The following is a 24,761-nucleotide window of genomic DNA, read 5'->3' as shown; positions in this document are numbered from 1 at the left end:
TAGGTTATATATAACAAAACGAGCTTTACATTCTGTCTTTTCTTAGGTATATGAAGTACCTCTATCCTTATGAATGTGAAAAGCGGGGACTGAGCTCTCCCGGGGAGCTTCAGGCAGCTATCGACAGCAACCGTCGCGAAGGCCGGAGACAGAGTTATGGCTCCACCCTCTTTAACTATTCCCCCGTTGGCACCCCCACCCTGCTGGCTTCCCCAAAACTCCAGCTGTCCCATATCAGCATGCCCACTCCCAACGGCGGGCACATGACTCAGACCCCTGTTATCAAGAAAGGTTAGTGTTTGTATTTCCCTTTCTCAAAACATAGTTTTTGTTTTTTTCAATGTCAGAATGCTTTAATATTAAGGTGAATTTTATTGTTTCAAGTATGTTTTTTCCCAATATTGTTGAACATCATTTTACCTCTTTTGCACAATAATTCTTTGCTGCATCAATAAAATAATATAGAATACAAAGAAAAATAGATCAAATAGCATCATAAAATTAAATAATAAAAACGAAAATTGAATTAGGCGTACAATAACAAAGAAAATCCCACAAAACAAGAGCATTCTGTTGATTGTTGATTTTTGAAAAGAAAGAGGAAATTGAATGTTATTATTTTAATTACAACCTCAGTCCTCCAAAGGAGAAGTCATCTCTCTTACACAATAATACTACCACATCTTACTCACGCTTATTCCACGCTGTGGCCTGATTGGTCATCAGAGCGGACAGGAAACAGCTTGCAGGACTTCCTCTTGCCCACTCTGCCAGTTTCCGCATTACACCAGCAGGAGCAATGAAACACAAAGAGACATGGGCTGCTTCATGATTCAGTAATGTGCCCATATGGAAAAAGACAAGTCACGCAACTTTAAGGATCAAAGAGCCTTATGAATCTGACAGTATTTATAGTGTTTACAAAGCAGCTTTAAATAGATCTCATGACTTGTGTTTCATAATCATACTTCCCTGTGAGGATGTTATTGCAGCATATTTATGGACCTACATTTTTAGAATATAATGCTGTATACAGATTATGGAATAACTTCCTTTTAATTTGCAAAAACATTTTACAGTATACCATTTCAAGTATCATTGAAGTGAAGCAGTCTGCAGTATCAAAATTTATGTCAGATAAATCAAATAAAATATAAAAAGAATGACAAAAAAAATTGGGGGTCAGTGGGATTTGCTTTTTGAAAGAAAGAAATGCTTTTATTCAGGAAGGATGGATTAAATTAATCAAAGATTTTTATTTCAAATAAATGCTGGGTTTTTTTACTTTCTATTCATCAAAGAATATTACTCATTATTTATAATATTAATAAATGTTTTGATCTGCAAAACATTATATTAGAATGATTGCTGAAGGATCATGTGACACTGAAGTAATGATGCTGAAAATGCAGTTTTGCCATCACAGGAATAAATTGTTAAAATAGGGTAGAATGTTAAAATATATTAAAATCGAACAGTTCTTTTTTTATATTGTAAAAATATTTCACAGTAGATTTTACCCAAAAATATGAAGAAGAAAAAAGACCGTCTCCAAACCATTGAACAGAAGTGTAAATATAATCACAAGAAGAAAAAAATCACAAAAACATTACATTAATCAACTAAAAAATCAACTCCTAACATTGTGTTACATACATTTGTGATAAAGGGCTTCTTTTTTCTCAACTGTTATGCTTCACTGTTCAATGTGGCTAAATTAAGCATGGTAAAAATGAGGATATTTCAATGTATAGGGTATAAATTACTTGTCCACTACTTAAATTAGTAGAACATTTCCAAGATTTAGGACTTAGGACTTAGATTTAGTTGGATGGTCCATTATATTTTTGTTGTTAAAGTGTACTGCCACCTAAAAAAAAGTTTGAGGAGTACTTCTTGATGCTTTCTTGCTCCACAGAGGAATCCATGCTGTCCGGCTGCCTGACTAACAGGGTGGGCATCCCTGTGTCTCTGGCCAGCCACCACAGTGCAGCTCAGGCGGCTGCAGCTGTGCAGGCGGCCGCATTGGAGCAGCTGCGGGAGAAGCTGGAGTCTGGAGAGCCACCGGAGAAGAAAGTGATGCTCATGGCAGAGGAGCAGCAGAGGATAATGCAACATGCATTACAGCAGAATCTCTTCGCCATGGCAACCCAGCTACCCATGAACATCAAACTGAACAATAGAGGTGGGTGAAAAGATATGTTCAGTATATGCTTTCACAAAAATCTCTTTATTGTAAGTTACTTTCTTTCTTTTTTTTTACTTTGTAAAGCTCAAATGTAAGGCTCAAATATACGCTAGTCACCCCAAAAATTAAAATTCATTTACTCAGCCTCAAATTGTTCCAAATCTGTTTTAGTTTCTTTCTTCTTTTAAACATAAAATATATTTTTAAGTATGTGCAACCAAACAGTTTGTGGTCCCCATTGACTTCCATAGTATATTTTTTTTTATTAATAGCAATTTGAAAGATGAAATGGCAGCAGATTCTAGACTTGTCTGTAAATATAATATAAATGACAATAAAGTGAATTGTGTCTCCAGAATGACCTATAAAGTAAGTAGTGAGACGAGAGAGTGCATTGTGGGTCAAATAATGTAGATTAGGCCAGAGAAGTTTATCACAAATAGCCTATTGTAGCTCAGAAAGCCTTAGCTTCCCGAGTAAAATGTAATATTTTTAAAATACATTTATTTCATACTAAGTATAGTTCAAATCTGTTGACATATTTACTGACATATGGCTTGAGACTTACTGATATCAAATAATGATAAAACTTTATTTGGAGTACTAGTGCACAATGCACATTTTTAGTATTAAGCCTAAATGTGTTTTAATGGTCACTATTGATGAGGATTGTATGATCTTTGAATATATTTAAAGGGTATCTGAAGTGTACTTGCAATAGTTCCACTTTAATAGTTTTATAGTAACAATTAAATATACTTCTGTATATCTTTAGTTGGACTTCAGCTCAACTTCCGCACAAATAAAGTGCAAAGTTAAAGTTACAAAATTAAAGTACAAAATGAGTTTTTCCAGTTTAGCAGACTTTATTTATAACAGTTTAATATGCCAAAAGTACAATTGCGGGGTATTTTTATTAAGTAGATAAATATGTAAATGAATTTGTAATATACTTAGCATGAAATAAATGTATTTTAATCTATTTATTTTTCACTAGGCTTTGACTGTCATGACAAAACATTAGCCTTCCAGTTTTTCCCTTATCAAACTGAAGGAATGTATACAAAAATTATGAATGACACTTTTATTTTATTTTATTATTTTATTTTATTACACTATGATCAGTTTCACCTGTGAAGGAATAATAAGGGTTTATCAGACATTCTCAAAACAATACTGAAAGATTTTATTTATGAATAATTCTTAAAGAATGACAAATATTCTTTTGTTATTTTATAACACTATAACTGTCACAGTCACCTATGGAACTGCACTGCATTTCCCAGCATCCCTCTGGCCACTCACCTGCACTCCGTCATTATCACTCACACCTGACCTCTATCAGGGAATCCTCCACACCTGGTACTACCAATTATGCTCCCTATATAACATCACTCAATCCAGACACTCATTGTCTGGTCTTGAAGTTACAAGATCGAGGATACAAGCGCTTCATCTGTCTTACCACTTACCTGCTAGATCGTTGAGGCCCAGTGGATGTCTTCCTCCAGTTGATGCTACCGAAGGGAAGGATAAGGACGATTAATTCCTCAGTTTATTAAGCTTCATTGAATTCTAAGTTATTGCACTTACCTGTTAAGGTCGTCTTCAGTTTGTTCAATAAAGAAGCCTTTACTTTACTCACCCTCGTATGCCTCTCCATCCAATGTGTGACAATAACAAGTTGTCTCTTGTGTCACAGAGAATGATAAGAGTTTGAGACATTCTGAAAAAAATTAAACCTCTAATTACGTGTAAATGAATGGTAGAACTGATGAAGAAAAGTGATTTCTATCAAGCCGTTTGTCTAATGTTAATTATTTCAGTGCACCTTCATTCACGTAATGACAGAGTGTGTGCCATGATTGCAGGCTGGTCACGAGTAATGTGTTTTTTGTCTTCTGCATGACTGTTACTCTTATACCACCCATAACACAAGAGCCTCTTTATATGGTGGGAAAATGTAGCACAATGCCATAACGCTGGGCAAGACTTTCACACAGAAACACTCTGCAATTTAAAGATTATATTAAATGTTATTTTGCACATCTACAGTAATGACAGAGTGAAAACTAAAAGTCCTGACAGCCGCTGACTTCTTGGAAATACAAATCCTCATCTGTGCTTTATCCCTTTTTTGGTTTAAAAAATGAATCTAATGGTCTCCTACTTAATGCATTTCTGATGAATAAATTGTGTGTAATGTTAACAGTTTTATTGCAGTGAAGAAATGTTCTACTTATGATATAGATGCCCCATGCTGTTCTCTATCTAGAGAAGTGAAAGCCCCATCTTTTTGAGAGTAGTCACCTCCCTCCTTATCCTGTCACTCATGAGTTATCGCCCATAGTTGGTGGCACGCTTCTCTTGCTTCTTGTGTTCCTTTTATAAATGCTCATATTGAGTTTTTCTCTTCCTCGCTCTCTGGCTCCTCTCTTGACAGATGATAGACAAGAGACTGCATTGAACCTGTCTACCAACGGCATTAGCAGCATCAACATGTCAATAGAAATAAATGGGGTTGTCTACACAGGTAAATAGAGCGCCGTTTGCTGATGTAATTGCAGGCAGGAAATTCAATAAGTTATAGCAGCACCCCCGCGCTTAGTCCTCCACACAATTTGATGTCTTTGCTATAAAATCCATCGTAATGAAGTGGCAAGTCCAATAGAGTTAAAAAAGTTAAATATCTTAAAATTGGGCCTGGGCTCCAGGAGGTCGATGGAGCTTATTGTCTTTCGTGCCCGAGAGAAAGGTCCTCCGCCTTAGCTAGATACAGTGCTTGTGCCTGATGTGCGAGAGACAGTAATTACTGGAAGATGGCGCATACGCTTGCTGGGAACATTTCAGGAGATCAAGTTGAAGTGGCATCTATTTTACCATTTTTACTGTAGGTTTGTTCCCTGTACAGCTTTGAGGGGTTTTTGTTGGTGTTAAGGTGAATGATTTAATGCTTTAGTTTAGCACAATTATTTATATACGAAATAATAATAATTTAAAATATAAACTGAATTGCTTTAATTGCTTTTTTCATGTTAAAAACCTAAAATAAAATATATAAAAAAAATAATGAGTTTAATTATGTCCTTGCCAAATTGCACTGAGCAGTAGCACAGAATGAGAGAGGGTCTGTTTGCACAGGATGCATTCTTGTGTGTAAAATGAGCTAGACAGGGTAGAAATGAATAGAAGCAAATGCATTAAAACATTTAAATATAACCAGTTCATGGTGCATGATACTGAAAAAAGATCAAATGTTTACATAGACCAAAAATTAAAGATCTGTGTGAACGGCACAAGTCTACTTTAGACACATTGATCAAATGAATGGTCAGTGATAGGCTTATGTTCAAAGGCATGAAAATAAAACAACCTATGTTTTGCTTGAATTACGATTTAGTTGCCTTCCAATCCTATCATGTCTGAAATTATTTAGAATATCTGAGATATTCTCAGATTTTTTTTTATTTATATATATATATATGTGATTTAATTCATTTGATTCATGAGAATTGAATCGAATTTATAAAAAATATATATATTTAATTAACTAGACTTTAACAAAAAGTTAGATACTTAATCAATATACAGACATCAGGTACTTCGGGTACTGCGTCTCCAGTATTGTGCACATTAAAAAAAGTCACCAAAATATAGGAACGACTTGCGCAAGGGGGTGTTGATCACATACAAAACATGTTTTAGTTGAACCTCTGTTTTTGACTCTTACTATTATTGCATGAAATTATTTGTAATCACATATTGCATAAGATTTTTTTTGATTGCACTTTAATGTTTTTAATAAATATAAACAAACTGATTTAGTAACTAAGCTGCTGATGTTGTGTTGTTGTTTGGGTGTTCATATGCTTTGAAAGTAACTTTAAATATATGTCTGCTGACTGCAGGGGTCCTGTTTGCCCGTAAGCCAGCCATAGGTTTCATGCCAGGCAGCCAGCGAGTCCATCACCAACACAGCTCTCAGGGAAAGAGCAGCAGCCCAGGGCTCAGCACACAGATGCAGCCGTCCTCCTCTTCCTCCTCCACCGCCTCCTCACACGGACCAGCCACCTCCCCTTGAGCCCACAACACCTCACCCCACCCCACTCTCCCCCGACGTCATATAAGGCAGGGTCTTTAGGTCATTCTGCTGGACAAGTTTTTTTTCTGTCTCCTTCAATGTACAATGTACACTTTTTACCGTTTTTCTAACCCTCCCCCTGCAATCAGGACAGGAGTGTCCATCACCGAAAAAAAACTTCCCTTAAAACAAAAGGCTGATAGCCGCACATTTGAGGTGTGGTACATTTACGTATGCAGCAAGTTGCAGCTTGTAATTTTGTTCTTCTGAGGATGCGTTATTCAGCGTGGAGCGACTAAAACATACTGCGTGACAATACCATGAACACAAGGAGCGGTGTGACACTTGAGAGGACGGGATGTTCCTCAGACATAGTGAATGTTGCATCAGAGCAAGATTCGTCACTTTCCTACACTGATCCTGAAGTTCTGGCATCTTCATCTTTACCTGTTGCATTCTTGAATCAAACAGCAAGAGCTACTATCAGCTATTACCAAAGAGAATAAGAGTGGTTTATTTGATAACGTTACAATGATTCTTACAGAGTTTTTTCACCACCATCACACATATCTGATGCCACTGCAAATGATCAGAAAGTTACCACAGAGTTATCAAGCTGATATTTTAATATCTTGATTTTAAGCAAAGCACATCCCATTTAAAATTGGGCATCAAATAGTCAGGGAGAAAAAGTTATTTACTGTATTACTGCTTAAATATATGTTTGTAAAGAAAAGATATGATTATATCCATAAGAGCAGTCATCTACGCAATCTTGAAAAGACCGGGAGAATCATAAATGCAAGATCGGTCATGTACAGCTTGATATGGTGGAAAGCAGACAGGATTATGTCTACTAAATTCTCTCATGGCTGGTTTTGGCCTGCGGCGGTCACAAAATATATTCCATTGATTAGTGAGTTATTTGGGGAACACTTGTCGACAGTGTTTAATGATTTTCCACCACCTCAGCCCGTGTTTTATAGCAAAGTGTTCATTAAATGGTTTTGTATACGGAAAAACAGGTCACACTGGTTAATACAGGTTTCAGAAGTCGAGGGTCAAATGATATTGTGAGCTCGACGTTGATCATAAAAAAAATGGTTGTGGTCTTCAACCAAAAAAGAGAAGCTCTTTAGAAGATTATGTGCTGTGATCGTGCTCAATATGGCTCATCTTAGGCATCCGTTCATGTTGGGAATAGAATCCAGCTTTCATTACGTTTTCAACAATGCACTTGCATTTGAGAGTTCACCTCTCGTCCTTTATTCCATTCTCCTTTTTTTTGTTGCTCACACGTGTTTATTTCTTTTCTGTTGGTAAGGAAATGGAAGGATGTTATTGTGTCATTTTTTAGAATTCAGTAGACGATTTCAAGTTGTATTTATTATTACTTCTATTCTCTTCCTGTCATGTTGAAACTTGGGCTGTTTCAGTGCTTTCAGAAACATCGATTTTATTTAAAGAAAGAAAAAGTCATATTACAGCCCAATACCTCACAAATCCTGCAAACCTGTACACAGATAATAGATTATGAGAACAAGATATACCTCATTTATTTCATTTCTATTATTTTTTTATTGTGAAGCCACTTGAAAATGTTTTTTCAACAAATCACTGGATTTTTTTTTTTTTTTTTTTTGTATTGTTTTACCAAAGAAGGGAATATATAATGAACACACATCTACCTCATTTGTTATAGACTGTGCCAACAACATAATCACAGCAGCCAGTTTTTAATCATAGCCTTTCTGGTCCGAATTCACTTTTGCCTGCGTGATTTGTGCTGCAGAACCAGAGGCTCCACACGGCGTCAGTTGCTTTGCTTGTTCGTTTTCGTCAATGGCGTTTTTTTCTTCACACCAAGGGGAAAATGAAATACCAGAAGGATTCCATCTCGAGCTTATTCTTTACAGTATCAGTAGATCTAAAACACATATGATCAAGCTGCAACCTTGGGCGTTTAGTTAATGAAAGTGTTTTAGCTTTACGGTTTGCAGCAGTTCCATTGATGCCAGTGTTTGAGTCGTCATTTCTGTTCACAACATAATGTGACTTTCAGAAAATATATAAAAATATATATTCAAAATAATATTGAATGTGGAGACGTGCTCAGAACAGGACTTATTTTTACAAATACCAAAGATCTGACAATATTCTTGGGTTGACCATTTCCGACCCGATGCTGTCATTCTTAACTTTTAATCTCAAACAGGAGAAAAATATTTTTATTTGATCCTGCTGTGGCAAAACTTGATTTTAAGCACTTGGATCAAAATGTTTTCAAAAAAATGAAAAGGCCAAGCTGTATATTCAGTAAGTCTCAGTGCACGGATGGCAATCTAAGAATGTAATAACAGTTTCCAGAGGTTTAGCACAATTAACGATTAATGAAACGAGTAAACCTGACCATCATTTTGTTGTTGTATAGGTGCAAGGATTGATGGAAATATATAGTCTATATTTATGTGGAATTACAGAGGGCACAATCAATGCACAATTGTCTGATTCCTGTTGTTCGATGTAATTTATCTCTTGATCAGCGTATGAAGAGACTTTGCTTATATTTTTTCACAGGAGTGGCACAGTCTATTCCTTCACACCGCTGTCTGTTGTCTCTTCAGCTCATGTCACTAGACTGCAGAGATTTTTAGAGCAAATCCTGGACGAACTCTGGAGAAGCAAAAAAACACGAATCAGAGTGAATCCATAACCAAAGCTTTTACAAAACCACGTTCACAGGCTTACTGATGACAATGTTGGAACATTTGTTCATAAAAAAGACTCATTTCAAAAAAAAAAAAAAGAAATCACTCATGTGCTTAAAGAATAACATGTTGTTTACCTTGTTTAGCTATGTCAACGATGCTATGCTGGTAGATTTTAGATCCTATTATATGCTGTGTATGAAGCTTATTTTCCTTTTATTCACTTTGGATAAATCCAGTGCATTATGGGAAAGCTGGATTGTGGTGCTCAGGGGTCAAAAAAAGAAGAAAACTGGTGAAAGATTTTTTTTTTTTTTTTTGCCATTGACTTGTAGCATAATTAGAAATAAAGTACTGCTTTCCACTTTAATGTCCAGTTGAGTTTTTCTTTTGGGTTAAAATATTCATAACTGCTGTAATAAATAAAAGTATTATGGGGGGTGGGGTTAGTATTGATTTAATATTGTTTAGGAAAAGTTTTGGATAAAAACAAATGGCTGAATATTATAACATAACGGTGGAAGCACTGGATGCAGCATAAATATCATGTGTGACACTGGACCACAAAACCAGTAATAAGGGTCATTTTTTAAAAATGTGGATTTTTTTGGCTATTGCTACAAATATATCTGTGCTACTTATGACTTGTTTTGTGTTCCAGGGTCACATTTATTCTTGTGATAGCAAAGCTAAATTTTCAGCAGCCATTACTCCAGTCTTCAGTGTCACATGATCCTTCAGAAATCATTCTGATATACTGCTTTGGTGCTCAAGAAACATTTCATATTTTTATCACTGAATAAAAGTATCAATTTAATGCCCCCAGTGGTATATATTTTGTCAGTATGTGTACTCCCTGGGAATCAAAGCCATGACTCTGTTGTTGCTAGTTCTACACACGTCATGTTGAGCTACAGGAACACAAGTTTCTAGACAGGTAATGACAATAAATTCTCTTTAAATCTGTTTGTATACACTATTAATTTGAACATGAATTTAACAAAAACACACTTTAATCCGGAGTTGAGCCATTTAAAAATGAAAAGATTGGAATGCCAATGATAAATCATTTAATTGCTGATCAGCCTGTGTTTACGGGCAAGGATTGTGTTAAAAAGCTGGCCACTCAAAAGGCAAATTAAGTGACAAGTGTTCAATAAACGACAAGATGTATACAACAACAAGACAGCTGTCAGTCTCATTATATTCATATTAAAACATAATGAGATTGTTTGGAAAGAGCAGATGCTCCAGAATTTAAACACAGCTTGGTATTACAGACAGAGCCGATATCAGCAATTCGATTCCACAGTATAACCAGTCAAAACAGAAAAAAGACAGAGACGGAACAAGTTGACTCGGCTGGACAAAGGTCAAAATCCCGCACTGCGAACGCAGGCAATTAAACTAATGATGCCAGGGTTGTGTGCAGCATTAAGCAGCTAAAATGGAGTAAAGATCGCTTCATTAAGGCCCAAGAAGCTGATGTAATTAGGAGTAGGGCCAAGATTAGTGTCTGTCAATGGTTTTGCCTGGGATTTGCGGGTAATAGAGTTATCATTGAGGCTCAAGGAGTGTTACATTACACTTCGGAATAAACAAAAACAAATTAGCAGCGTCGTCCAATAATGGGTTATCTTGTCAGAGCCTGACAGAAATCCATGCCCTATAACACAGTGTTAATTTTATGCATCACTGACAAGCACCTTCACAATCAATGGAGGTAGTATAAAGTCAGGGAGACCATCAATTCAGGTTCAGGACAGGTAGACAAGGAGGTTTATGAGGCCAGAGTGTATTGGAACCAAAAGTGTTGTATTGTTGAAATCATGTTTTGAACTTTAAAAACTTTCCTGACCAATTAAATGTCTCGATCCATATAACTACAGCATCAGTATGAAATGAATAACATGGGATTATCTGAATACACTTATAAAGTAATACTTTGTCTTGTTATACTTCAAGTTTCAGATTCCACAACAAAGATGAATCAAACTAATAGATTTTATTATTTGTATTATTAGACATTTAATTTAGGCCACCTCCTTTATGAAACTAAAATATATACGGGAATATACTGGAAAATATAATGCATATCACAATATATATTTTTCTCATAATTGTGTACATATATTGAATATACATGTTCCCATAAGTTTATATATATATATTATGTACTTGATCATGATGTGCAAGTCTTCCTTATTAGTAAACGGGAAAACTCAGCCGCCTAAATCAAATGAAGCCACATCATTATATCTTGGGTTGTTTTCTCTGGTTTTTCACTATTATTCACTGGCTGATACTGATAAGAGGTACAACAACACAGATGCTGCTTTGATCCTCTGCTGTCCTGGTGACCATTGATTGAGCGCTGAACTTTGACCTCAGGAGCAGTATTGCACACTTGAATCACCTCATGGCTGTCAGAGATGATTAGCTCAGCTGATCTAAGAGCACAGGCTTTGTGCTGTCAATACCAATTATCATGTTCTGAATACTGATTAATTAGCTTACAAATTAGTGATTTCAAAGAAGAAAAACTTTTTTTCTTTTAGCAAAGTCGTATGTTAGTGCAGAACAATAAAATAATATCTGAGACTGCACTGTAACATTTACTGCCATCATTATTATCAGAAGCATATTTTACTTTTATTTGACTCTTTATTTTATCTGCATGAATGAACTGGTAATGCTAAATACAAATAACTTCTATATAGACCAATTTAGATCATGTAAAACATCCACCGATGATTTCAAAACATTAGAAAGATTTGTTTCTGAATATCACATACATGTCCTGTTTTGGACTTTATGTTAATGTCTTGGTTCCTTAGTTTCATTACCTCTCTTTAGTTTTAGCCTTTTTCTTTGTTGATTTATGTATTGAGCTAGCCCTTGTTTTTTTGGTTTTTAACTGGTGTTTTCGGTTCTGCTCTTTGCTTTTTTCTGGGTTTGTTCAGTTTTCTTGTGCGTTTTTGTATTTTTCTTTATTAAAAGTAGTTTATTTTTAATTTTCCACCTTCGTCACACTGAAGTCCTCCTCCATTCAAACGAGATGGCCTGACAACTGCAAGTGGACCTTGAAGGATCATGGATCTCTCCCATCCATCTGTAGAGCCTATGCTTATGTAAGGAGATATGTTGTTAATATGGCCTCAATAAATGAACAACTCACTGCAAAAATTAGTTCCTATAAAAGTGATAGTCATCCTTGTGCACCAGACCAGTTTTATCAAGGCTTCTGAGAATGTATTCATTTCTTTTTACATATCAATTGTATTGTGCCTTAAAGACAAAAACCTTCAGGCAAAGCGATATTTGGTATCAGCTTTTTTGCTGATCCTGGATCAAATGGCTTATATCTTTTGCCAGGTTTGCCTAAGGTTGTGGTAAGATGAAGTCAGCAATGAAATTTATTGGGCTACTCAAAGGCTCAAAGGGAGTGTCACTTCAAAAGCAACCTGAGAAGAACGATCCATTATGTGCAATATACTAAACGCTTCCACCTCCGAGGTGGTATGGAAATTACTACATAAATATAACTTTACTAATAACAAGTAATAATAAGTAGGTATAAAACACATTTCCACATCTGTTTATGATATAATACATTTCTAGTTCCATTTTCTGGTACTGTCAAGCTTAACCATTCAATGTGCTCACATAAAATTAAGATGGAAAATTATTATTTTTCAACATTTTATTTTAATCCCTAAGTATATACAATGTACTTAGTTTATTGCTGCCATGATGGTCTACTCTCCAAACTACATGAGGAGCAGTGGCCATTTTTGAATGAAAAACCTCAACCCCGTCACAAATATATGTATTTCTCATTGTTACAGGGTTGCAAACTTGTGAAAGGGTTGAGTTATTTACTTCATTTATTAATCATTTTAATGAAAAAAAAAGTTATGGTTTCAGTAAATACATACCAAAATCATAAGAACTCATATTTTTGTTTTAAATAGAAGTTTTGATGTAATATATCCACTTAAACGTTGACAAGCATCCTTCATCAGAAATTGCACACACATTTGCAGCAGAAAGACAATGTTGGCCATGCAGATATTTTGATCCAAAAATAAGGGGAAAATATGAGGGAGAAACAAAAACAAAGATTAAAATTGAAGGCAATGTATTCCTTCAAATGTGTTACAGACTTCAACCTCGTCACATTAATATTTTTGGAAAAATATAGGGAAGACAATTAAGAATGAAAATATTTCTTGCTGATTACTGTCTGACATCCCATTTATACATTATGGGGTTGAGGAAAAAAGCTGGGGAAAAAAACTGAAAACAATTAATGGCACCCTTGTATTCAATACTTTTTGAAACCTCCATTTGGCAGTTTAACAGTTCTAAATTTTCTCCTATAATGATGAGGTTAGAGAACACCTGACAAGAGATCAGAGACCATTCCTTCATCCAGAATCACTCCAGATCCTTTAGATTCCCAGCTCCATGTTGGTGCTTCTCCTCTTCAGTTCACCTCACTCATTTTCTACAGGGTTCAGGTCAGAGGACTGGAATAGCCAGCAGAAGCTTGGTTTTGTGCTCAGTGACCCATTGCTGTGTTGTTTTTGAGGTTTGTGTTTGGATTATTGTACGGTTGGAAGATCCAAACATGGCCCATTATAAGATTTCTAACAGAGTCAGTCACTTATTGATTTTTTTATCTGTTAGTATTTGATAGAATCCATGATGCCATATGTCTAAACAAGATGTCCAGGACCTCCAGCAGAAATATAGGCCCACAACATCAAAAATTACAGCAGTATATTTCATTGTACACATGGGGCACTTTTTATCCCTGTGTTCACCAAACCCATCTTGAGTGTTTGCTGCTAAAAAGCTCATTTTTTAGTTTCATCTGACCATAGAAGCCAGTCCCATTTGAAGTGCCAGTCCTGTCTGATAACTGAATATGCTGGAGTTTGTTTTTGGATGAGCTAGGAGAATTTTTCTTGAAACACTCCCGAACAACATGTGGTGCTGTAGACCATTTTTTTAAGGTTTTCTGACCCCGAGACTCAACTATTTTCTGCAATTCTCCAGCTGTGGTCCTTGGAGAGTCTTTAGCCACTCAAAATCTCCTTCTCACCATGCATTAGGACGATATAGACACACGTCCTCTTCCAGGCAGTTTCGTAACATTTTATGTTGATTGGAAATTCTTAATTATTGCCCTGATGGTGGAAATGGGAATTGTCACTGCTCTAGCTCTTTTCTTAAAGCCACTTCACTAATTTGTGAAGCTCAATTATCTTTTGCTGCACATCAGAAATATATTCTTTGTGTTTTCTCACTGTCATGGATGATTACAGTCTTTCATTCTTTACAGTCGGCATTCTTAAGGACTCCTCTCACCCTGACCATAGACTGTTTAACTTACTGCCCTCTGGGAGGCGCTTCAGGAGCCTCCGAACAAGGACAAGCAGACTCAGGAACAGCTTTTTCCCTACTAAACTCTGCCCAATGATACCCCCCTCACACACCACTACAAACTCTTCACCCCTCCCCATCATTAAATCGGTTTAAAACCATCTACACACTGAGTACTATGTACTGGAAATTTTTATTTCTATGCACGTTCAATGATCATTGCACTGGTGTTTATATATCTTAATGTATTCATATCCATTTGTAATTATATTCATAGTTTTTGCTCATAGTGTACATACATTTACTGCACAATCCATCTGTATAGTATGTCCATATCACCCATCTGTATATCATACTGATAGCATTTTAAAAAAATAGTAAATTATGTCCATAGTACTACTGCCTTATCTGTATATTCTGTACATATGTAACATATTGTAGGCACTGTATATCCTGTACCTCTGCTTATTGCACTTCTGGTTAGATGCTAACTGCATTTCGTTGCCGTGTACCTTACATGTGCAATGCCAATAAAGTTGAATCTAATCTAATCTAATTAAGGGAATTTGGACTTTGTTTTTCTTCCTATTTATATTTCTGTGAAACAGGAAGTCATGGCTTGATAATTTTATGTTCATAATATCTCAAAATTGTAAATATGAATAGGAATATACTTAAGAGATATCTTACTCATAAGAATTTCTAGGGGTACCAATAATTGTGTCCAACGTGAATGAAAGGTTAGATTTTTGTGATTTTTTTAAATAAAAGATCAAAAGGATTAATAATGCAGGTTTATTTTCAGAGCCTGCTTTGATCGTATTTAGCAAGTCTAACAACAATTCTGACCACGTGTGTATATTGCCATTACACTTGCTCTTTCTATTAGTGTGAAATGCTCTGATGTTTTTCTTCAACTGATAAACCTGATTGAAGAACACTAATGGGATGTCCATCTATTTGTTGGTTGACATGGTGAGAATGAAAGAATGAAAGTTGGTGGGGGGAGGGTCGTGCATTCCTCCTATTAAGCAGGGGTTCATCGAGCACTAATGCATTGCGATGGGATTATTTTCCTCAGGCAGTTATCTAGGACTAGGTCATGGTCCATGATGGTCAGGAAGGTACTTTAAAAGCCGTCAGAAATATAAGGAAATGGAAGTTTTGCCACAGTTGCCATAGGGATTAAAGCTATGGAAACTGGATATGTGATCAATACACAATCATGTATTAATTACTATAGTTCCACTGATAATGGTCTATGGTGGATTTTACTAATCAAACATCACCAAATGTTTTCTGAGGCCAAGCTGTATTCATCCTTATTGTATAAAAAGATATATGACAATTTTATAGTTCTGCATTTCTTGGTTTATTAATTCTGTGCATATTTAAAAAATTTAACAAATAAAAATGTATTTAAATTTATTTTGTATTAAACACATACAGTATCTCACAAAAGTGAGTACACCCCTCACATTTCAGCAACAATTTTAGTATATCTTCTCAAGGGACAATACTACTCAAATTAAACTTGATATATTTTAGAATAGTCAGTGTGCAGCTTGTATAGAAGTACAAATTTACTGTCCTCTAAATATAACTCAGCATATAGCCATTATTGTCCAAATAACTGGCAACAAAAATGAGTACAACCTAAGTGAACATGTCAAAACTGTGTCCAAAGTGTCAATATTCTTCCTTAATCCTCCTGGGCATGGTGGATTCCTCACGGAGCTGCTAGATGTTAGACACATGGTGCTTCTCCACCTTCCGCTTGAGGATCCCTCACATGTGCTCATTAGAGTTCAGGTCTGGAGACATACTTGGCCATTCCATCACCTTCAGCTTCATCAGCAAGGCAGTTGTCATCTTGGCGGTGTGTTTGGGGTCTTTATTTTGTTGGAAAACTGCAGTTTGTCCCAGTTTCTGAAGAGAGGGCATCATGTTCTGCTTCAGAATGTCACAGAACATGTTGGAATCCATGCATGTTTCCCTCAATGAACCGCAGCTCCCCAGTTCCACCAGCACTCATGCAGGCCTAGACTATTATGCTACCATAAACGTGCTTGACTGTATGTAAGACACAATTTTCTTGGTACTCCTCACCAGGGCTTCACCACACATGTTGGACACCATCTGAGTCAAACAAGTTTATCTTAGTCTCATCAGACCACAGTACATGGTTCTAGTAATTCATGCTCTTGGACAGGTTATCTTCATCTACTGTTTGCTGGCTTTTTTGTGAGCCAGCTTCAGAAGAGGCTTCCTTCTGGAACGACTTGTATGGTCTGAGCACTGAAAGGCTGACCTTCCGCTTCTGCAACCTCTAGTTGTGCTGGCAGCACTCATTCGTCTGTTTTTTGAAGCCAACTTCTGCACCTGACCTCTGTATGACCCTGGTCACTGAACTGTAACTCAGTTTCAGGGTGTTACCAAGCTTCTTATAGCCTAGGCCATCTTTGTGGAGAGCAATAATTCTAATTCTCAAATCATCAGAGAGTTCTTTGCCATGAGGTGCCATGTTGAACATCCAATGGTCAGTATGAGAGAATTGTACTCAAAGCACCAAATTTTAACTGCTCTAATACAAGATACACAAATTTTGTATGGTCCTTTCAAGCAGACAAAAACATGAACATGATGAATAGGACTTGTGACTTTGCATGGTTAATCAACGTATAGCTGTTATAACTTAGGGTGTACTCACTTTTGTTGCCAGCTTTTTTTTGACAATAATGGCTGTATGTTGAGTTATTTTCAGAGGACAGTAAATCTTTACTGCTAAACAAGTTGCACTTTGACTACTCTAAAATATATCCAAGTTTCATTTCTATAGTATTGTCCCTTGAGAACATATACTAAAATGGTTCCTGAAATGTGAGGGGTGTACTCACTTTTGTGAGATACTGTACATAAAGAAATTGGGTAACACTTTATTTTAAGGTGTCCTTGTGACATGTACTTACTATTATAATAACAATTAATTAAGCATAATTACATCCAATTAATCCTAAACCAAACCCTATCCCTAACCATATAGGCTAGTAAGTACATGTAGTTAATTAATATTCCCGGAAATTGTATATTATGGCAGCGTTGATATTAGTTTTTGTTGGCATGTCGATTTATCAGAGCACTACCACAGCTCAGCAATGTAAAAACCGACTTTTCATGGCTTATTGAGAAAGTCAATGGCTGTTTAGAGTAGACCAAACATTATTCTGAAACAAAGAGAAAAACCTGTTGATAGTCAATGTGAATATGCATGGCTCTGCTTTCCATTTTGCGTCATCGGGATTGTCACGCATCACGTCAGGAGCCAATGACTATCATGCTGTTTCTGAGTGCCAAATCAACAGAAATAAATCACTGAATAGGCTAACAGGCAACGTCTTTTTTTGTCCGTCTGCTTGCTGTGAGACTAGGTGTTCGAACTACGCCAGCACTGCACCTGCCTTTGTGAAGATAATATGAAACATTTAGAATGCAAATTCACCAAAACACACAAAGCAGAGTCAAGCTATGAAACACAATGATGTATGTGCTGCCACTAACATGCTGACATCCCAACAAACACAGCTGGCCCACGCTAGTCTTTGCTTATTTTTCTGTTTTGCCTTACAAATGGAGTTTTGTGCAACATTACTGCCCCATTACTACCCCATTACTACATTACAAAAAAGCCATTTTAATGGTGGTTTTATTGTCAGTCCGTTTGGGTTTCCAGCAGCTGACGTCAATGCATAATATCACTTAACATTTATTAAAACAGTTTATATTCACCATTAAACGGATAGTTCTGGTCCTGAGTCCTGACTGGTCAACAACACAGCATCTCACTCATGGCTCAGCTCCAATAGCAGATCGTTACTTTTGCTGCATAGTAGCCTAACAATTTGTCAAGGACTAAGATTATATCTTTTCGCTCAATAAGTATTATCCTGAATTAAATTTAACAAAAAGGGTAATTGAGTCATAAAGTTTATAAAAAGGTATGAATAAAAAGATAAAAAGTCGCAATTCCCTCTTTTTTTCCCAAAAGTTTGCAACAATGACGGCACAATGCACACTGCAACTGCACAGTTATTATCAGTTATTTCACGGCTGTTGAGGACATTGAGGATATTTTTCCCATACCCAAAAACTGACAGGGTGAACAGGTCTGCGTAACAAAACCAGCCCAATTGACCATTCGCAAAGAGCTTGATTGACAGGCGATCTGACCAATTATAACACCAAATCCGACCAATTATAATGGTTGCCTAACAAACAAATCAGACAGGAGAGTAGATTAACTTCGGTGGACTTAATGGGATAGTTCACCCAAAAATGAAAATGTAGTAAAGACATTGTTAAAATGGTCCATGTGACATCAGTGGTTCAGCTGTAATTTTATGAAGCTACGAGAATAATTTTTTGTGCACAAAGAAAATAAAATAACTTTATTCAACAATTCCTCTCCTCCACATCACCCTAGAGTTCTCCCGTTTTGGAGAATATCATGAGGCATGTGTGTGCTCTCTTCTAAATGTAAACAAGGGCAGCACATGTTCAATGTCAGCAGCTCCACACACATTCGTTGTTTACGTGCAGAAAAATTGCATCGTGATTCTCTTCAAAATGGGTGCTCTAGAGTGACATGAAGGAGAAGAATTGTTGAATAAAGTTGTTATGTTAGTTTTCTTTTCGCACAAAAAATGATTCTCTTAGCTTCATAAAATTACGGTTGGAAAACTAATGTCACATAGACCGTTTTAATGATGTCCTCACAACGTTTCTGTACCTTGATCGTGGTAGTACCCTTGCTGTCTATGGGAGGGTCAGAGAGCTCTCGGATGTCATCAAAAATATCTTAATTTGTGTTCCAAAGATGAACAGAGGTCTTACGGGTTTGGAACGACATGAGGGTGAGTAATTAATGACAGAATTTTCATTTTTGGGTGAACTAACCCTTTAAACTTGAAAAATATGTATTGATGTCTTTCAGCAGTTGAAATAAAATGATGTTCATTCATGTTTATTTCATGCTTTAAGTAAATATGAAAAGATTGGTTCACATGCTGCTTGAACTTGCTACAGTGATCTGACTCACGACACATTAAACAGCCACAAAACGGTATTGAATTTCTTTAAAAAATTACAAAATTTGAAAGCTAAGACCTTGTTATACCAGAAGTAACCTGCTCTGTCTTGTCTGTCCGTGTGTTGTCATCTTGTATATGTCAACAATGTATTTTTTACTGCCTGAGAACATGATGTGTAGTATGAGAGCGGCATGCCTTGTCTCGAAAACAGTAACTAGAGGGTGGGTTTTTGCAAAGGGTCAACTGGTGCTCAAAACTAGCCAAATAACGACCAAAACCAGTCCAATCACGTTCCGAGGGAAATGGCTATTCACATCAAAATCGCATCAAATTTGCAGGGGGTCAAAACTCCCAGCTTGGTCTAAATCATGTTTACGGAAGGTGGGGGATATCGCTTCAACCCCCGGACTCCTGACAACTAGGACACAAGATGGCGCCATTTGTTGAAATATAAGACTGGGTTCATGCCATATCGTAATTACCTATTAATTATGAGATACCAACTTATAAAAATTGTTCACGTCCTCGTAGTACTTGTTATTACAACTTGTGAAACTGAGAGTTTTCTGCCTTGTACCACCACCTCAGATTCATTAGCCGCTATGTTTAGGCATTGCTGCTGTTATAGTCAGTGCCGATCCTAGACTTTTGGGGGCCCTATGCAAAACTGTGACTGTGACGCACAAACCCCCCGAGCAAGAGACTGTATGCCATTCACGGTACATGATTTGCCTGATTTTTACGTAGAAAGGGCGACCGCGCACCGCATTAAAAGAAATGAACATTCATGTTTTCATAACCGCTGGCCAAATTAAAAAATTAAACTAAAATTAAATAATAAACCCTGGTGTTTCGGGGGCCCAATGCAGCGTGCGTACTTTGCATATAAGGAGGATCGGCTCTTGTTATAGTCCAAGGGTGTGAACCTTCAAGTAGAACGTCATGCGTTGTCATCTAGAAATTACGACATGATGTGAATGCAGCATAAGACCGACAACTTTTAGTTTCACTCTAGTGGTTAAAACATAAAACTGCAAGCGTATTGAGGTTTGTTTTTCGTTTGTGCTTTGACTCTGCTCCTCTGCATGGATGATGTAGTTCGAGGAGCCAGACAGTGTATGTCTTATCAGAGTGGATAGATAATAAATAAATAAGGTTTTTGTTTGTTTTTAGTCAGTTTGACTATTTAACATGAACAGTTTTTTCTTGTTTGGGTAAAATACACATGGTCTGGAAGATATAGCTATATTTTTGCACTCTCTCATTAATAACATTTTGTTATTTCTATAATAATAATAATGTTTTATAGAAAAGTATATCTTTATTATTTTTAATATGTAACATTCATAAAAGCCACATGCCCTGCTGTGTTGTGAATCGTGGCTAAAAGCACTATGCTCCCACTCATATCATATTATCAAATTAAGCACACCTCAAACCATTAGCGTTTGGACGGTTGAAATAACCTGCCATTGTTTTGGAAGATTATAATCCTTGAACCATGTTTGTTTTGTTTAAAGTTTGTTTTGGTTTTGTTTAAGCTTAACTGTTAGGATAAACAAATGTCTAATAGGTAAAAAGAAAATCATTGATGCATCTCTTGTTGAACATGAGACTCTTATCTATCGTATTCAAGTATTAATTCCTAAAGCAATATTACAAAATCAGTCAAAAACGGTCAGAAACTATGTCTCATCTTGTCTTTATCATGAAGCTATGTTCTTTCAGGCCATGCAGCGTCTTTTTCCTCCCTGTCTACCTTTCTTTAAGTATTAATAAATGTGCTTTTTAAATTTGGAAACATCAGATTAATGCATACATTCATTTTTAAGAGAAGGTTAGGATTAGTTATTATACACAGATTAAAAGCAGAGCTAAATAAGATTTGTAGTAACACAGTCATTTATGTTTTCTTTTCATCTCAACATTAATTTAATAGTGTCCTGTGAGTCTGTATGATCAGTGGACAACTGGATAAAGTCAATTTAGGATTTTGTAATTAACATGTGATGATGCAACACTATCCAAGACCATGAGGCAAACTTACAAATGGTGTTATGTCTGAACTTGACTCTAAATTACAATTTACCGTTAACCATTGCCCACAGCATGGTGTGTACTTGACAGAATGACCAGAGCAACATTGGACTGTTCGATTTTCCGTTTGAATAACAATGCTCTGAGAGACAGGTATTTGAAACGGAGTCCCAATGGACGAGCACTAAGAGGACTAACAAGCCACTCCAGCACTCTGAACCTCCACACGCTTCTACCGCAGCTTTAGCGGTAGCAACTTTGATTTCAACAGTAATTGGGGTCTTGTCTCTGTCTGGTACTGCCAATAACATGAGCTAAGGTTAATAAAGGCTAAGGTGTTTGTGCGCCTGTAGTTGTGTTTTTCTTATGGCAGGTCTTTATGTGTCTGTATGTGTGAGTGTTTTCTTATGGCAGGTTACTCAAGTGGGAAAGGCTGGGTAATTAGATGCCATGGGCGCTTTACCTAGGTCATGCACTTCAACACACTTCAACCTCTTCAGTCACAAATATATAGGCTAACCTTGTATTTGTCAAACAGCACAAAGCAGTCAAAAGTATCCATAAATCATGAGTTAAGGATTACTTAAAAAAAAAAGGTTGTTCATGCCAATGTGTCATGAAACGATCAAATGTGACGCTGAGGATTATTTGAGGTTGAAAATTCACATTCGCATTAGCTGTTATCATGTGATATTGTGTACATGTGTGGTATCTGGTCTTATTTATAACATATTTATGTTACATTCATTTTTTGATTTACATTATGTCATTACAGGGAAAAACTTTTTTTAGAGTACATATCTGTCATCAATTATGTCTATTTATGGGTCAAACTGTACTAATCAACACGTTTTCGTTACCTAAATACATGCACTTCTACAAACTAGTTCTGGGAACCTGGCCAGACGTAGTTTTCACTGATGTGGCAGTTGAACTAACCATAGGGAAAAGACATGTAAATGTGTAAGATTAATCTCTTGAGCAATGATACTGAGGTTAGCCCACAGGTATGCAATTAGTAAAGGTTTGAAAGTTGAAACTGTGAGGACACCACACGAATATAAACAAGACTGTAAAATTATTTGCAAATGGTTTGACCTTTTTTTTTTTTTTTTTTATAAGTTAACCCATTTCAGGCAATTTAATATATAGGCCTATTTACATTTAGTCATTTAGCAGGCACTTTTTATATGTGTCTATTAATCTGATTTTTATATGTGTATATTAATCTGATGTTTTTTATATATTTTTTGCCATGACTGTATATATATATATACAGTCATGGCAAAAAATATCGGCACCCTTGGTAAATATAATCAAAGAAGGCTATATAATAATATATATTATATATATAAAGAGTTAATTTGCAAAAACTATAACTCATGATAAATCTGATAAATCACTGATAAATCATGTTTTTTCATTGTGCATTCCAATTAATGTCAATCAAACTGCAGTTGGGTTATTTTGACTGGGTTAAAAAATAACTAAAAACCCAGCTAACTAACACAATAAAAACGTGATTTTTGAAGAAAAAAAAAACGGAGTTATGTTTTTGCAAATAAACTCTTCATTTATACATATTATATATTATTTCTAATATCTTTCTGTCAGCAAATTGTCCGATTTTTTTGAGAAAGTAGGCCTACATTTAGATATTCAAAAGGCTTCTTGTTAATATAAATATATACATGGAATATGGAACATGGCCCAAAAGAAATGTGCAGTGATTTAAGCATAAACAATGGAATACAACAATTCTGAAACAAATGCAAACATAACATTTAAACATTTAAATGCAAACATGGCAGATCTCATAAATTTCACTAACTTCTTTTTGTAGACTATACTCACCAGTTTATAGCTTACTCCAGGAATAAGGTACTTTCTTATGCTGATCCAGGACCAGCTCTACTACCAGAATCCAAAGTTTAGCGAGGAAAACACAGCACTGATGAGGAACAAAGAACGAGAAAACCTCTACGATAATCAAAACCTGGTTACCATATATTTGCCCTGAGCTCCACCTGCTGGACAAAAGGGTGCAACTGTATTTCAAAAAATTTGTATTTCATGTTCAATAGTTCTTTCAGGATCTGAAATTCTTGTAATAATATCTGATCGGAACCTTACAATAATTATTATAATCACTTGCTTTCTTTTAATTCTTTTTTAATCCTAGTATTTTTAATCCTAGTAATCCTTGTATGTAAAGATGTCCAGTATTTGTAACACTGGCATCTGCAAGTAAATAAACCAAACTTTATCTAGAAAAATGTGCAGAACATTTGGGTTCTCATTTCTTTTCAGACACTCTTCTTTGTATCAAGACTGTGATGAAGAATAGCAATGAAGATGGTTAGAAAACACTTCTAATCTGGCCTTGTGAGACAGACCTGTCTGTAAAACCAAATTTCTTTGCTCATCATTTTTTGTGAATGATATTACACATAAATAGCTCTTCTTTTTTTTTTTTTTTTGTTCTGGCCCTGATGGTACATCGTCCTTTTGATGCGGTGCAGTTGTCCTGTCCCCTTAGCAGAAAAACACAGCCAAAATGTTTCCACCTCCAAGTTTGACGGTGGGGATGGTGTTCTTGGGGTCATAGGCAACATTCCTTCTCCTCTAAACACGGCGAGTTGAGTTGATGCCAAAGAGATGTATTTTGGTCTCATCTTACCACAACACTTTCACCCAGTTCTCCTCTGAATCATTGGCAAACTTCAGACAGGCCTGTACATGTGCTTTCTTGAGCAGGGGGACCTTGCAGGATTTCAGTCCTTCACGGCGTAGTGTGTTACCAATTGTTTTCTTGGTGACTATGGTCCCAGCTGCCTTGAGATCATTGACAAGATCCTCCCGTGTAGTTCTGGGCTGATTCCTCACCGTTCTCATGATCACTGAAACTCCACGAGGTGAGATCTTGCATGGAGCCCCAGTCCGAGAAAGATTGACAGTTATTTTGTGTTTCTTCCATTTGCGAATAATTACACCAACTGTTGTCACCTTCTCACCAAGCTGCTTGGCGATGGTCTTATAGCCTATACCGGCCTTGTGTATACAATCTTGTCCCTGACATCCTTGGACAGCTGTTTGGCTTTGGCCATGATGGAGAGTTTGGAATCTGATCGATTGACTGCTTCTGTGGACAGGTTGTCTTTTATACAGGTAACAAGCTTAGATCAGGAGCACTCCCTTTAAGAGAGTGCTCCTAATCTCAGCTCCTTATATGTATAAAAGACACCTGGGAGCCGGAAATCTTGCTGATT

The 24,761-nt window shown here is 36.3% G+C and overlaps 1 protein-coding gene across 1 annotated transcript in view; it reads left to right on the top strand.

Moving 5' to 3' along the window:
* LOC306871824 (AT-rich interactive domain-containing protein 3A-like) overlaps positions 1–8,478 on the top strand; it is an 87,248-nt gene extending 78,770 nt beyond the window's left edge. The window contains exons 5-8 of the mRNA XM_079419997.1: positions 47–291; positions 1,919–2,185; positions 4,632–4,721; positions 6,097–8,478. Coding sequence (XP_079276123.1) covers positions 47–291; positions 1,919–2,185; positions 4,632–4,721; positions 6,097–6,269 — 775 coding nt within the window. The 3' untranslated portion in view covers positions 6,270–8,478. The remainder of the gene's footprint in view (positions 1–46; positions 292–1,918; positions 2,186–4,631; positions 4,722–6,096) is intronic.
* Positions 8,479–24,761: the final 16,283 nt, after the last annotated feature.

This window comes from Barbus barbus, assembly GCF_936440315.1.
Source record: "Barbus barbus genome assembly, chromosome: 6".
In the NCBI taxonomy this organism is placed as follows: Eukaryota; Metazoa; Chordata; class Actinopteri; order Cypriniformes; family Cyprinidae; genus Barbus; species Barbus barbus.
The sequence above is the reverse complement of the archived record's forward strand: the minus strand, read 5'-3'. Positions and strand labels throughout refer to the sequence as shown.